The 12,367-nt window shown below is 50.2% G+C and overlaps 4 protein-coding genes across 4 annotated transcripts; 1 reads left to right on the forward strand and 3 right to left on the reverse strand.

Moving 5' to 3' along the window:
* Positions 1–1,286: 1,286 nt before the first annotated feature.
* BO79DRAFT_207338 (uncharacterized protein) lies at positions 1,287–2,257 on the forward strand. Its single transcript, XM_025682154.1, has one exon. It carries the CDS (start codon positions 1,328–1,330, stop codon positions 1,964–1,966), a length of 639 nt encoding a protein of 212 aa, XP_025543017.1. The 5' UTR covers positions 1,287–1,327; the 3' UTR covers positions 1,967–2,257.
* Positions 2,258–3,011: 754 nt separating this feature from the next.
* BO79DRAFT_243195 (uncharacterized protein) lies at positions 3,012–5,957 on the reverse strand (the record flags this gene model as incomplete). Its single annotated transcript, XM_025685264.1, has 3 exons — positions 3,012–5,472; positions 5,531–5,731; positions 5,828–5,957. 3 exons carry the CDS (start codon positions 5,955–5,957, stop codon positions 3,431–3,433), a joined length of 2,373 nt encoding a protein of 790 aa, XP_025543018.1. The 3' UTR covers positions 3,012–3,430.
* Positions 5,958–6,581: 624 nt separating this feature from the next.
* BO79DRAFT_214378 (uncharacterized protein) lies at positions 6,582–7,260 on the reverse strand (the record flags this gene model as incomplete). Its single annotated transcript, XM_025683231.1, has 2 exons — positions 6,582–6,773; positions 7,045–7,260. 2 exons carry the CDS (start codon positions 7,258–7,260, stop codon positions 6,582–6,584), a joined length of 408 nt encoding a protein of 135 aa, XP_025543019.1.
* A 2,981-nt stretch (positions 7,261–10,241) lies between these two features.
* BO79DRAFT_62527 (NACHT and Ankyrin domain protein) lies at positions 10,242–12,082 on the reverse strand. The gene is made up of 5 exons (XM_025689509.1): positions 11,360–12,082; positions 11,221–11,285; positions 10,975–11,166; positions 10,884–10,908; positions 10,242–10,829 (listed from the first exon to the last, which is right to left on the reverse strand). The coding sequence occupies exons 1-5, from the start codon at positions 11,746–11,748 to the stop codon at positions 10,277–10,279; spliced, it is 1,224 nt and encodes a 407-aa protein (XP_025543020.1). The 5' UTR covers positions 11,749–12,082; the 3' UTR covers positions 10,242–10,276.
* Positions 12,083–12,367: the final 285 nt, after the last annotated feature.

A 12,367-nucleotide genomic window follows, 5' to 3' on the forward strand; every position in this document is an offset into this window, starting at 1 on the left:
ATATGCTGGCTCTACAGGCGCTCACATTCATAAGTAGAAGCACCTAACGTGAGCATCTGAGTGAACCCGAGCGAACGAAGACGTCCGTAGATTAGACAAACGGACCAGACTGATTCATGTTCCTGATGCATAGAACCGAGACAGACTTCTTCATCGGCAACGATCCATACCGTCTATCGTAGCCGCTTACAGCCCGCTATCAGGGTCCAGCCATCCCCACGAAGCGCCGTCTTCAAGCTTGCAATGTAAGGGGTCGACGATTGAAACCATGATCACAACAGACAATCTTCTCTCTTACTCAGTGACTGGAGCACGACCCTTCCATGGCGTTTCTTGATGCTGTCGACCCTAGATATTTTTCTGCAGGCTATACCGTGCTCGTCGTTAGTGCTGCAGGAACATGTTTCGGGTCTTCCCCGTCTTCTGCCATCGTCATGACGACGACGGCTTCAACGGTGGTAGCGGAACCGCGCGCTTTGCTGTGACGAACCATGTACATGGAATTTTGAGAAGAACCGGACAAACCGCTTCTTGAAGCCTCTGGGGATAGGAGACCCTGAGATGAGACTTGATTCAGATGGCGCGCGACAATGCTGGAGATGCCGTCTGGTGTTTATGTGCGAGCAAGAAAAGGTCCCGAAAAGTCTATAAAGTCAGAGAGAAACCTTCTCTTTAATCTCTTCTTCTTCATCATCATCAAAAGTCAATCTTTGTCTCTTTGTTTCCTTAGCTCTTTCTGTTGTCATCTTTGGGGTTAAACAGCTGGACTGTGCGCCTCCACTAGCTTGTCTTCGTTTGACACCAGGAACTTTGCCACGCCGGAACCATACCAAAGCTAGCCTTCTAGGTCCGGATTGAGTGATAATCATCGACTAAGACACACTCTTATTCGACCTTCAGATTGGGTGCCTGGAAGTAAGTAATCCGATCTCGTGCTGCTATTCTGGCGAGCTGAAGGTGCAAGGTGCTAACGCAGCTTAGGCTAAACCACTTTCGTCCTCGCGAATCTATACGGCTCCTGCGTATTGATACTGTCTGGTACAGCCATCTGTATGTTTACGCCTGACCCCCAAGCAGGATGTATAGGATTCTCCTTGATTCTGACTCCTCCACAGGTCCTTTCTTTGCCAGTTACCCCCTAAACTTAGTTCTTTCGCTTTGTTGCCTCCGCCTAGATAAGGCTCTCCACTCTCTCCACCCGTATCCCAGGGGTTTCTGTCTACTATAAGAACCCCTCCCTCCAGGCCGATTACCACAACCCTTGAGATTCTCTCCTCAAGCTGCAACTTGCCATTGTACCTCTCCATCACCTCTCATAATCCTCGAGATGGGTCCCACCAAACCAACTCTCCGTCCATTGACGACTCCTAAGAGCATGGTCTTTCCATCCGAGCTCCGCGAGCGAACCTTCACCACATGCCTTGACCCAGACAGGTCATCGTCCATCGTGGGAAAAGGAACCAGCAGCACCGAAGACAACGAGGCCTCTATCACTCCTCCACCAGCATACACAGACTTCGTGAACACCTTCAGTCCTATCTTCTCCAGTCCCACAACATCCCGAGCCAACTTCTACAAGTACATGGTCGACAAGCCCCGTCACTCCCCCACTTCCACCACCCCCTCCAGCACCACGTCAACCTACTTCCCGAGTGGCCAGCCACCGAAGAACAACAGCACCACTGCGGTCGTCCCTCATCCTACACATGGTCAACGTATGCGTCTACCACCGCCGTATGTCTGCACACCGGTGTCCGACTCCCCGAGGAGTGCACACCCCCTCCACTCTCCTTTCACCTCATCGGAGTATAGAGGTCGTCCCTTCGAGTCTCCGGTCAGTGAGGCGGGAAACTCTTTCAGTGTTCGACACGTGGTGACCACGACCATCACGTATAAGCGGGCTCCTCAGCTTGACGCACCGCCGCTGGGCAAGAAGAGAAAGAATCTCAAGCGTCGTAACACTTGATGCTTCCATCTTGGTGCCATGTTTGACTGGATATCAAGTCAATCCTCCATATCTACCATCTACTATATCTCCTTGTGTCACGAGTGCAATGTACATGCTCCATCACGTCTAGTTTTGTCATGCTTCACATCTTGTTATTTATGTTCATTCCTCTGCTACATTTTACCTGCAAATGGGATATGCGACACGGGAGTCGGAGTTCATGTCTATTTTCGTCACTGCTACGTTCTCTATTTCCGGGATCTTTCCATTCTATTTATGTACTCTCACGTCAGTTTAGTTAATAACCCATATGAATAACTACCAAATTATCCCAAACCCAGACCAATAGAACAGACAAGCTTTACGTCGTACCTAAACACCCAGCACCAGCACCAGCACCAGCAACACCCACGCACAAGCAGAATCCCACCCACAGAATTCCTGCAGGATCAGACTCCATTCCACCCATCTACATACGTAGTAACATTATGCACTCAGCCACCACCACCGTCTTCCTCTCCCACGAACCAATCAAAAGGATAAGCCGCAATCACTCCAACTCCGCTTAACGCAAACCAACATCCTTGAAATAGTACTCGATAGCCGCGTGGTGGAATCGCATTCGTCCGTTCGACATAGTAGTACCTTCTAATCTAAATAGGTAGGTTGGTTTCGATTGTCTGTGTGCTGAGGGGGGTAGCCGAGGCTAAGGGTTTGCGCGGCTAACTTTTTATCTAACCAATTATATATAGTAGGTTGGTTGGTTGGCTAAGTAGTGGGGTGGATGAAGTACCAGGTAAGTAGTATTTGGGATGATTATTTGTATTTTTGGTTGAGTTGGTCGTCGTGGGTGGTATGGGTGTAGTTGGTTGGTGGGAGGGTGGTTAAGTATTTGGGGGAAGGGGGTTGGATGGAAGATATTTCTTGACTACAGTTGGAAAGTGGTCTACTGGCCTGTTTCTTTCTGGACAGAACGCGGGACAAACTTGCATTGAAGACGGAACTAAATAGCATACTAACTAAGCAGAATATCATCAAGAATGAAGCAAGAGTTACAGGAATAATAAATAGCAAAACCCGAACAAAACATAAACTATATATCATCAGACGTGAAGGACGTAACGAGGGACATAAGGCATTGGTCGTGGATAGATCATGATGGAAGGAGGAGTTCAAAGCAAAGAGGAACAAACACTGCAAGCGTGACAACAGGATCCAGCGAGCGTATGAGGTATATAATGTGAATGACAAAATAGCGAGACAAAACATAGATGACACGACTTAATCTCAAAAAGACCATTGGGCAAGAAAAGCAGAACAAACTCGAAACCAACACAGATAGAGAACAAAGCAGACGAATTAACAAACATTCCCCTCGTTAATAGCCGGCTTGCCAACTAGTGCAGTTGTCGCTTGCGCTCATACCCATCGACCAGCGAGTGGGTTAGAAGAGCTGCGGTGCTTGTGGCGAGACACGGCCCTCTACATCAACAAGTACTCCCAGTTGTTGGCGCGCATAACTTCTCGCCAGTAGATGTAGCGCTTCTCTGGCTCTTCGCTCTCCTTCTCGTGATTCTGGTGCTCCTCACCGTGCTGCTCCTGAATCGGTGGCTCAGGACTCTGCTCCTCCTGAGCTTCTTGCTCCCCATCGTGGTGCTCATCACCTACTTCTTCGACATCCAGCGGACTCCGATGCTGCTGAATTGTTGCCTGACAAGCCTCTTCAGCTGCAACGGACTGACTAACACGGGATTTGGGAGGCCTTGTGCCGCTTCCAGGTAGAGAGGCGGTCGCGTCAGCAATCCTCCAGACCTCTGTCAGGACACGATACACCCGACCGATACTTCCGAACTTCCCTAGGCAGCCCAGGGCAGCGATTCTCTCCGACAAGATCTTCCGGAACTGACTTGGGGGAACGGAGTACAAACCCGCAATGAAAAACGGCCAGGCCAGACAGCGATCGTAACCGGTGCGACCGGTCGGAATCATCTGAATGATGTCGCCAATTCTGGTAACCCAGCTCATGACGGTGGCATCGTAGCTATCGAAGGTCGGGAGGATGCTGTGAGCGTAGAGCCGCGCTGCCAGTCGAAAGAGCGCCGTGATCAGCGTGACCAACTTATCTGCGATGATGACTCCGTTGGAGTCGTAGGGGGCTTCGACAGGTGAGTCGGTCGCTTCGGTCCAATTGATCTGCTCGTTGAGTGCGAAGACGTGTTGATACAGATCCAGTTCTTCGAGATTGCCCTCAAGCCACAGCGATTCTAGACATGCGATCTCCGAAATGAGGTACATGATACGGTCATCGCAACCCATGACATGTTGCAGACCAGAACGGATACCTGTTACATGTCTTTGCCGATAGGTATGGGCGAACTCCGGCGTTGCCCCTAGCATCGTAGCTCCAATAATATCGATCCATGCAACGAGTGCGACGCTCAGAGAACTGGGAGGGTTGATGAGCTTCTTAATGAGAGTGGCAGCGCCTTTGAAGTGGTGGTTCCACGGGATATCATCCAAATAATCTTCTGAGGTTGCCACGAAGGAGTTGTAGAAGATCAGACCGAGTGTAGCGTCAAGGTTCTGCAGATGCCCGCTTTCCCTGTTGAGGACATTGGAGAGCTGCGAGATGGCTGCGTAGCGATGCTCCATGATGTCGTGATCCATTTGGTCGTCCAAGCCTAGGGTGTACTTGAGGTGGATAGCTGCCGCGCTGAGGCAGCATCGAAGGTACGCCCGGTTGTTTTGCATCAGGCCCAGGATCTCATTTATGTGCAAACGAGGGCCTTGCCTTGCTTCCAAGATCGGGAAGACAGTATGCAGGACGTAGTCGACAAAGTGTTGCAGAAGCGGCTGGGCATTATTGTCAACAGAGATGAGTCCCCGCACCGATTCGTAAAGAGGAAGCTGAGCATCTGTGCTATCGGCGCCTCCGTTGGCCATGTTATCGAAGAAGTCCTGGTTGTAAGGCTGTGGGAGACTGAAGGGTGGCCGTGCCAACTCCCTGTGAGGAAGCCGGGGCGTTGGAGGCGGCACTGAAGAAGGACCCTGCCCGCTATATTGCGGCAAAGGTGGACGAGTGAACGTCTCCGTCTGAGGAGATGGCTGGATCGACACTCGAGACACCAGCTGTAGCTGGGGAGCACCCGCAGTTGAAGTGAACGTCTGAACCTGGGGAATAATGGGCGATTGGGCAAATGTCGAGGTGGGAGGAGCTGATAATGGGGTTGGAGGAAGTGCTGGGGTCTGAGAGAAAGTCGCAGACTGGGGCAACGATGGGGTCTGCGCCAAGAAAGAGGCCTGGGGAACTGGCGAGCTCTGGGGCAAGGCTGGGGATGCTGATACAACTCCAGTGCTCAGAGCAACATCTTGCTGAACTTGGAACGGATTAGGATTGGGAGTGACCGGGGTAGGAAGAGACTGAGGAATGGTAATAGCTTGGCCCATGGACGCTGCATGACTGGAGCTCGTTCCCTCAGACTCCGGAGGCTTTGGGACGAGAGCAGAAATCCGGTCTCTATACTCTACACAAATAGTCAGAATGCATCTTTATCAGATAAGCATCGAGCGAGTGGCACATACTTTGCAAGTTGCCCTCCTTCTCCATCACCTTCGTCTGTCGGATCCTTTCTTTGATCCTTTCCTTCTGCACCCCACGCTGCTCCTTAGTGGCCCACCACTTAGGGGTCACATAATTGCACTTCAGACCAAGCTTAGTGCATGTAGAGCAGATCGGCCGGATCTCATCACACTTCTTCCGTCGCAAGCGACAAGTGAAGCATCCTAAAGAGAGTTCCATGGTCAGTGCTTTTTGGAGCTACCCTGCTGATCTGAGACTGCATATGATGGAAGGTATTCATATGTTAAGGCCAGTCATACCTGAACGAGATCTCTTGTATGTCTTGGTCTTCCGTTCCCCGGATGGACCAGGCTCATCAGGCAATTCCGAGTTGGCTCTCTCGGAACGACGGGTATCGTCCATGACTGGTTGGGCGGAGGTAGAAGCCATTGTGCAGCACCACCTTATCAAGCAGTCCGTAGAGTGTTCCCGAAGGGTGACGAAGAAGTCACGGGTCTTGATAGAAGGACTGTCGACTTAGATGATAGAGATTGTAAAAACAGAGATGTGAAACGATGATTATGAAGTGAAGTAACAATAGAAGACTTGAGATGTTGCACTGTGTTGAGATCCTCTCTATGCTTATCCTTGAAGTAGGATGTTGTTGTAGAAGATGATACAGAAGAGGATGGAGTTGAGACGAAGGAGGCATCGAGCTGGCCTTTATGAATCTTTTCCACCCCGGCATCTGGGACATAGAGAGGGTAGACACGGTGTCGACCGTTGCAGGTGATGCCCGGGTAGATTCTATTTTTTACCAACACCAGCGGATTACTGTGGATGGACGATGTTTCGAAGACAAGTCCGAGATGCAAACCTTGTGGGGAACGAGGACGAACGACAAATCACCATTGTCGCGAAGACCGAAAACAAAGCGCGAGAGCTAAATTGAGACCAGGTGGTGGTGGTCGAGATGGATGGTATGGCATGCACCGAAAGCCTCTGAATGTCGAGCCGATATCTGGCACAGCTCGCGTGCAGCCGGAAAATGCAAGGGTCGATCACGTTGGGCTCTTACCATGAGGTTCCTGTCAGGGTCTTGGGGAGGTTCGTCATTAGCGCGAAGTTGAGAATGGCGGATAATGAGAGCGCTACATTGGTCAGTTGGATGGCATCTCCTCCGGGCTTGCCAATAGTTTGTGGACTAAGTGAGCAAAGCATTGTTGTTGTTGGTGGTGGTGGTGGTGGTGTTGTAGGTCCATGTTGCTATTGTTGTTCGCATATCATGGCTTGTTGCTAAGAATAGGAATCAATCTGTATAGATTCAAGTTCACGATGCGCGGTTTTCCGAAAGCCAGATTCTTTCTATGGAAAAAGATGCATTTCTCCAGTTAGCCGGCCATAGTTAGCATGGGTAATAGTGTTATTCTCATGGTCGGCCCGGGACATAGTAACGCCCAAGTTTAATCGACCACGGCGCTTAAGGAGCATCTGAGTATGGCTATTGGTTGAAAGGATTCCATGGGCGCCAACGTACATTGCCAAGCTTCAAGACTTGAAGCATGATTCGACCAGAGCCAGTCGTTGTTGACCCATCATTGCAGTGGGCGGGACTCGGCCCGTGCGGGTGATGGAGGAAGAGAAGGAAGAAGAGGAGGAAAGAGGAGGGGGAGGGGCAGAAGGAGGGGAAAGTGGCCGTGAGAAGGATTGAGAGGAAGCATTGACAACCGTTAATTAGCAGCCGGAGAGGCATCTTGGAGGGAAATGGACGCCTGTCCATTGGCCGTTGCTCGCAAATCAGGTGGGGTTCCCACGAATGACTTGCTGTAATTTGCTCAGGTCTATCCTAATAATAACCTGAAGGAGCCGTCACTATCACCAACGGAGGGGACGTGCATGAAAAGCTGCAACATGCCATTGGACATGCACGCGGCTCCTCGTCGATAAGGTGGTTAACTTTGAGGTGTCGATGACGCCTTTGTTCATACATTTCTCTTCCCACCATTCCTGATTTGTACATCCTGATGTCAATTTGGTATATCGAAAAACACGCTAGTCGTGATGGTTTTCAATAGTTTCATGTACGAAGCTCCCGAGAAGAAGAATCCTGCTATTCTTAGAGTATACTGAAATAGAAGGCTTCTCAGAAGTTTGATGAAGACGCATCGAAAGAGCGCCATGATCTAGATTCAATCTATATGGAGGGAGTATACTATACTTAGAACTGTAACCAACTCATTCCTCCTCAAGAAATAGCACGCCTTTATGATTGCACTATCCCGGGACTCCTGTTCACATGCATCGAATCATATCCGCTCCACGTCCGGGTATCAAGTGTCCAGTGGACCAGCACCGGAATTGCTCTTTACATGTCATCACCATCGTCAGTGAAGTCCACCCTCTCCTTTCCCCCCATCAAGTGATGAGGACATATGGCTGTTCGCCTCCAATAAGGGTCGCCTCTGCCGTGTCCTCCTCCGAGCACTCAGGATGTATATCCTCTATGTCCGTTCCAACGCTGTCTCTACGGGTTCTAAGAGGCCCCGGACGCAGTTGACCGTCATTATCAAACCATTGCGCACCAAATGGGTTCTTCCGAGCTACATCAAACGCAGTGCTCCCTGCCCCGTCCTCCTCTTCACCATCAACATCGTCATCATCGTCAGACGTGGCACTGTCTGGGGTCTCAAGTGACACATCTGCCCCCGCTTCCAGAAGGATCCTGAATATTGTCTCGCGACCGCGTTCAGCTGCAAGATGAAGGGCTGCCTTGCCTTCTGAAGTCATGGCATTTATATCGGCACCCAAGTCCAGAAGAAGCTGGACCAAAGACGGTCTGGGAACAACCGCCATAACTGCAAGATGGAGTGGTGTCTCCGCGGCTCCCGATGTGGCGCGAGCATTAATATCTGCTCCACACGAGAGAAGCATCTGGATGTATTCGGCTGTTTTGTCAAAAGACAAGTCAGGTACACCCGTGCCAACGAACACTGCCTGATGTAGAGGCGTCCAGCCCTGACTAGACACTGCATTGACGTTATGTCCAAAGTCCAGGGCAAGTTTGAGAATATCGAGACAATCATCGTTGATCGGTGGTGTGATGTGGAGGAGTGTTTCACCTTTCGGAGTTTCAACATCCATCTTTGCTCCCTTGTCAAGCAGAAACAGCCACATCGCTCTGTTTCCTGCTCTGGCAGCACACTGAAGGGGGGTATACCCCTGGTAATTACGAGCTTCTATATTGGCACCTTGCTCTAGGAGCTTAGCAGCGATTGCTGTATTGGAGGAGGTTTTCGCCTGCTCGTGGAGCAGAGAATCCCCCTGTTTGTTCCATGCGTTGACATCGGCACCGCCAATGACTAATAAATCAAAGGCAACCCAATGTCTAGCGTGAGCCGCGAGTTGCAGCGCTGTGAACCCGGACAGGGAGCGCGTCTCTACCTGGGCACATCGCTGAAGAAGAAGCGAGATTGCCTCACAATTATCAATTTTCGCTGCTAGCTGCAGCGGCGTGAACCCATTCTCGTTCATCATGTCAATGGCAGCGCCTTTGTCAAGAAGGAAGAGAATGATGCGTGGTCTTCTCCATTCAACAGCAAGGTGTAACGCGGTGTCTCCAGTGTGAATGTTACGGATGTTCACGCCTACTCGGTTTTTCACTAGCAACGGGATCGTGGATTCGTCGGATTCTGTGCCAACTGCCACCTGGAGGCCTGTAGCGCCTTTCTCGTTTGCGATTTGGGGATTGACCCGATGAGCAAAGAGCACCTTTAATACTTTGCGCTGCCCATATTGTGTGGCCAAATGCAGTGCGGTGCTTCCATCTCGTGCGACGGCGTTAACGTCGGCTCCATGTTCTAGCAGAAGACTGACCATTTCATCATTTCCACGATACGCGGCACAATGAAGTGGAGTAAACTTTAGGGTGTTGTCATGTGCATCGACATCGGCACCTTGGAGGATCAGACGGTTTGATCGAGGGATGATGCCGAAGAAAGCCAAAACATGCAGAGCGCTCCAGTCTGAAGGATAACACCCAAGGCCTAGCTCTTTAGGTATGACTCTTTCATCACTCAGATCCTTCAAAGGTGGCCGTCGCCACAGGAGCTTATTGAGAAATGTTTTTGTGAGGACCTGTATTGTTTGCTCGTCATCAGGGACTTGACGAGCATGGTCGCCCCAGTATCTCGCCGCGTAGCTGAGAAAGCCGCTACTGGCGCTGCGGGGAATCGGCCCGCAATTTCGGTAGCACTCATCGACCACTTCATCAGGTGAGATGGCTGTAATACACACTTCCGTAATATCCTTCTGGGCGGTGGGGAAGAACACCCTTGCAACTGTGCCAGTGAGGTATTCCTTCGCGGTTTTGTGGACAAATCGAACTGTTCCTGTTACTGCATCCACGGTCAAGAGCCCACCAGTCTGCACCTGCAGAGAGTGTTCGAAGGTGGAATTGTTGCTTCCGTCATCTATTGTTGAGGTTTTGGTGGCACACTTTAGCTCTGCGACCGTCAACGGCCGAAAAGCATATAATGTCCAGTATACGTAGCGAGCGGCACTCGGGTTGATGCTCACTACCTGCTTCATCGCTTCACTGTAGGCCTCAATGAGACTCTCTGGTAAGTGGACCAAAGCTCGTTCTAGAAGGCTTCTGTCCGTGTAGCGCGACAGAAGATCTAGATGTATATGCGCCAAAAGGAAACTTCAAAGCAGCGACAATCAGCCTCCCATGTACTATGACGTGGTAACTTTGGGGGAAATCTTGATACTTACACTCCATGGCACTTTTCCACAACAGTGTATACGGCCTCTTCGTACAACCGAGTGTCCGGTTCCTTTTCGAACAACCCCCTCAATCCAGCATCATTCTCGATCCGAGAGATAGCATATCTTTGAAGATCCTCTGATGATCCCAGGATGCTCACATAAGACGCGTCTCCCACTTGGGTAACTTCACGAAGGGTGACTAATAGCTGTGCGTGCTCTGGGAGTTTCTGCAGTCGGCTCAAAATGCGCTCTTTATCAGAAAGTAGTTCCAGTCCATCCATGACGAACATGACTTTCGAGAAACGATTGACTTCCGCACGTATTGCGTTATGGTATTCCTTGGGCGAGGCCCTCCCTTTTGTTAAGGATTCAGAGTGATAAAGAGACGATGTCGCATAAGAAAGACTGCGCTTGCGATATACGAGCTGAGCCAGTATGCTGCGTAAAATATCGGTGGAATTATGGTCCTTTGCATGCTCCTGCTGGATAATAACGAATACCGTGGCTACATCGGGCCCCGTGAAAGTTCTTTGCAGAGAATCGATGATAGCAGAACTGCATGTTTCTCATCAGTGTTCAGTCTATCTAATTGTATGTAGCACGACTTACGAAAGAAATGTTTTTCCCGCACCAGCTATCGACATGGAAGACAGCAAGTTAGCTTACCAGTGTTTCACTGAAGGGTGTATGGAGTACTCACGCGGACCGACACAGTAAAGTGTCTTGAAAGTTCCAAGCAGCCAGCGTCTGTACTCTGTGTGATCGAAGAACCAGTTGCATGACCCTTTGAGACGTCGGTTACACAAGTCGGCGAGGCCAATAAATTGTTCAGAGCAAAGTCGACTTGTTATGCCCAGTGCATCTTCCTCGAATTGTAAATCAACCGTTGGGCCTGAGTACATTGATCAACTGCCAGCACTTAAGTCAAATTTAGATGAGTACATACCACAATCTACACCTCGAGCCAGCCGGAGTGTATATCGTATTTCTTCTTCCAAACAAGACCGTTCCCTGTGGACAGAAGTTAGCTCGAGTTTCCTTAGTGACATATACTAACGGCTAGCATCAAATATCCGGGGTCATACTCTGAATCAGGCTGCATTGCTAGCAACAGGAGAATCTTATACTGCTCCAGACGCGGTAGGAATGTTCTCTCCAACAGGTGTTTCCGGAAGTAAGCAACGCTCACTCCCCCCGGCTGAAAGTAGAGCTCGATTGATTTCATGGAGGAATTCAGCCAGGAGAGCATTTCGGCCAAAGCCACCAGACGCGATGGGTCCACGTGCCATTTCTCCTCCCCCCAACTGATCTGCTCCTTGATGCGATATAGCAAGTCCAAGATATCCGCCAGCAGGGTAAGAGCCTTTTGTGATGTTTCCTGAGAATCCCGCCCAGTGCTGAGACAGCGCATCACAATGCGAGTAGACTGAGTGACCTGAACGAGGTCCCCCCGGAGTTCTGAGACCTCGACCATATTTCTGCACCGGTACCAATTCGCTGAATGACCCCTCCTTGGCCGTAATGTAAATGTACGGGAAGCAGGGGTTGGTAGCCGCAATCAACGGAGAGTATATGAGCAAGCACAAGCGAGAGGGTGACAACAATTAAGCAAAATGCTGTGGATATATGGAAGTGGTAAACAAAAGAGGTTAAAAGAGGAAGTGTGAGTGAGAAATCAGCGAGACAAAGTAGGACTAAGCGGTTGACCCAAGCGTGCCGGGTGGGTTTCCATGCGGAAAACAGGACGGATGCGCAGCGAATAACAATAGTGGCGTCTAGCAGAAAAAGAGAAACATGCGGGTACAAACCCTTTGCGATGATATTTAGTGGAAATAGCGATCAATTACTGGAGAAAGGAAGAAGCAAATGCCCACTGGTGCCCCTCGCAAGGCAGCCCACCGACAACCGCCGAAAGCTTAGGTACAGCGACAATCCGCTGCTGGTCACACGCCCAGTGGAAGCCGTCCAAGTGGGCGCTTCTACCTATGAGAGAAGCTGGATGCTCTGTAGTAGTAGTACTACTACTCTGTCACTGCTATTCCTACAATTATTACTAATAGTAGCTAGCCACTGTCTATTTACCAGTGTCGAAG

The sequence above is a fragment of the Aspergillus costaricaensis genome, assembly GCF_003184835.1.
Source record: "Aspergillus costaricaensis CBS 115574 unplaced genomic scaffold BO79scaffold_5, whole genome shotgun sequence".
NCBI classification, from domain to species: domain Eukaryota; kingdom Fungi; phylum Ascomycota; class Eurotiomycetes; order Eurotiales; family Aspergillaceae; genus Aspergillus; species Aspergillus costaricensis.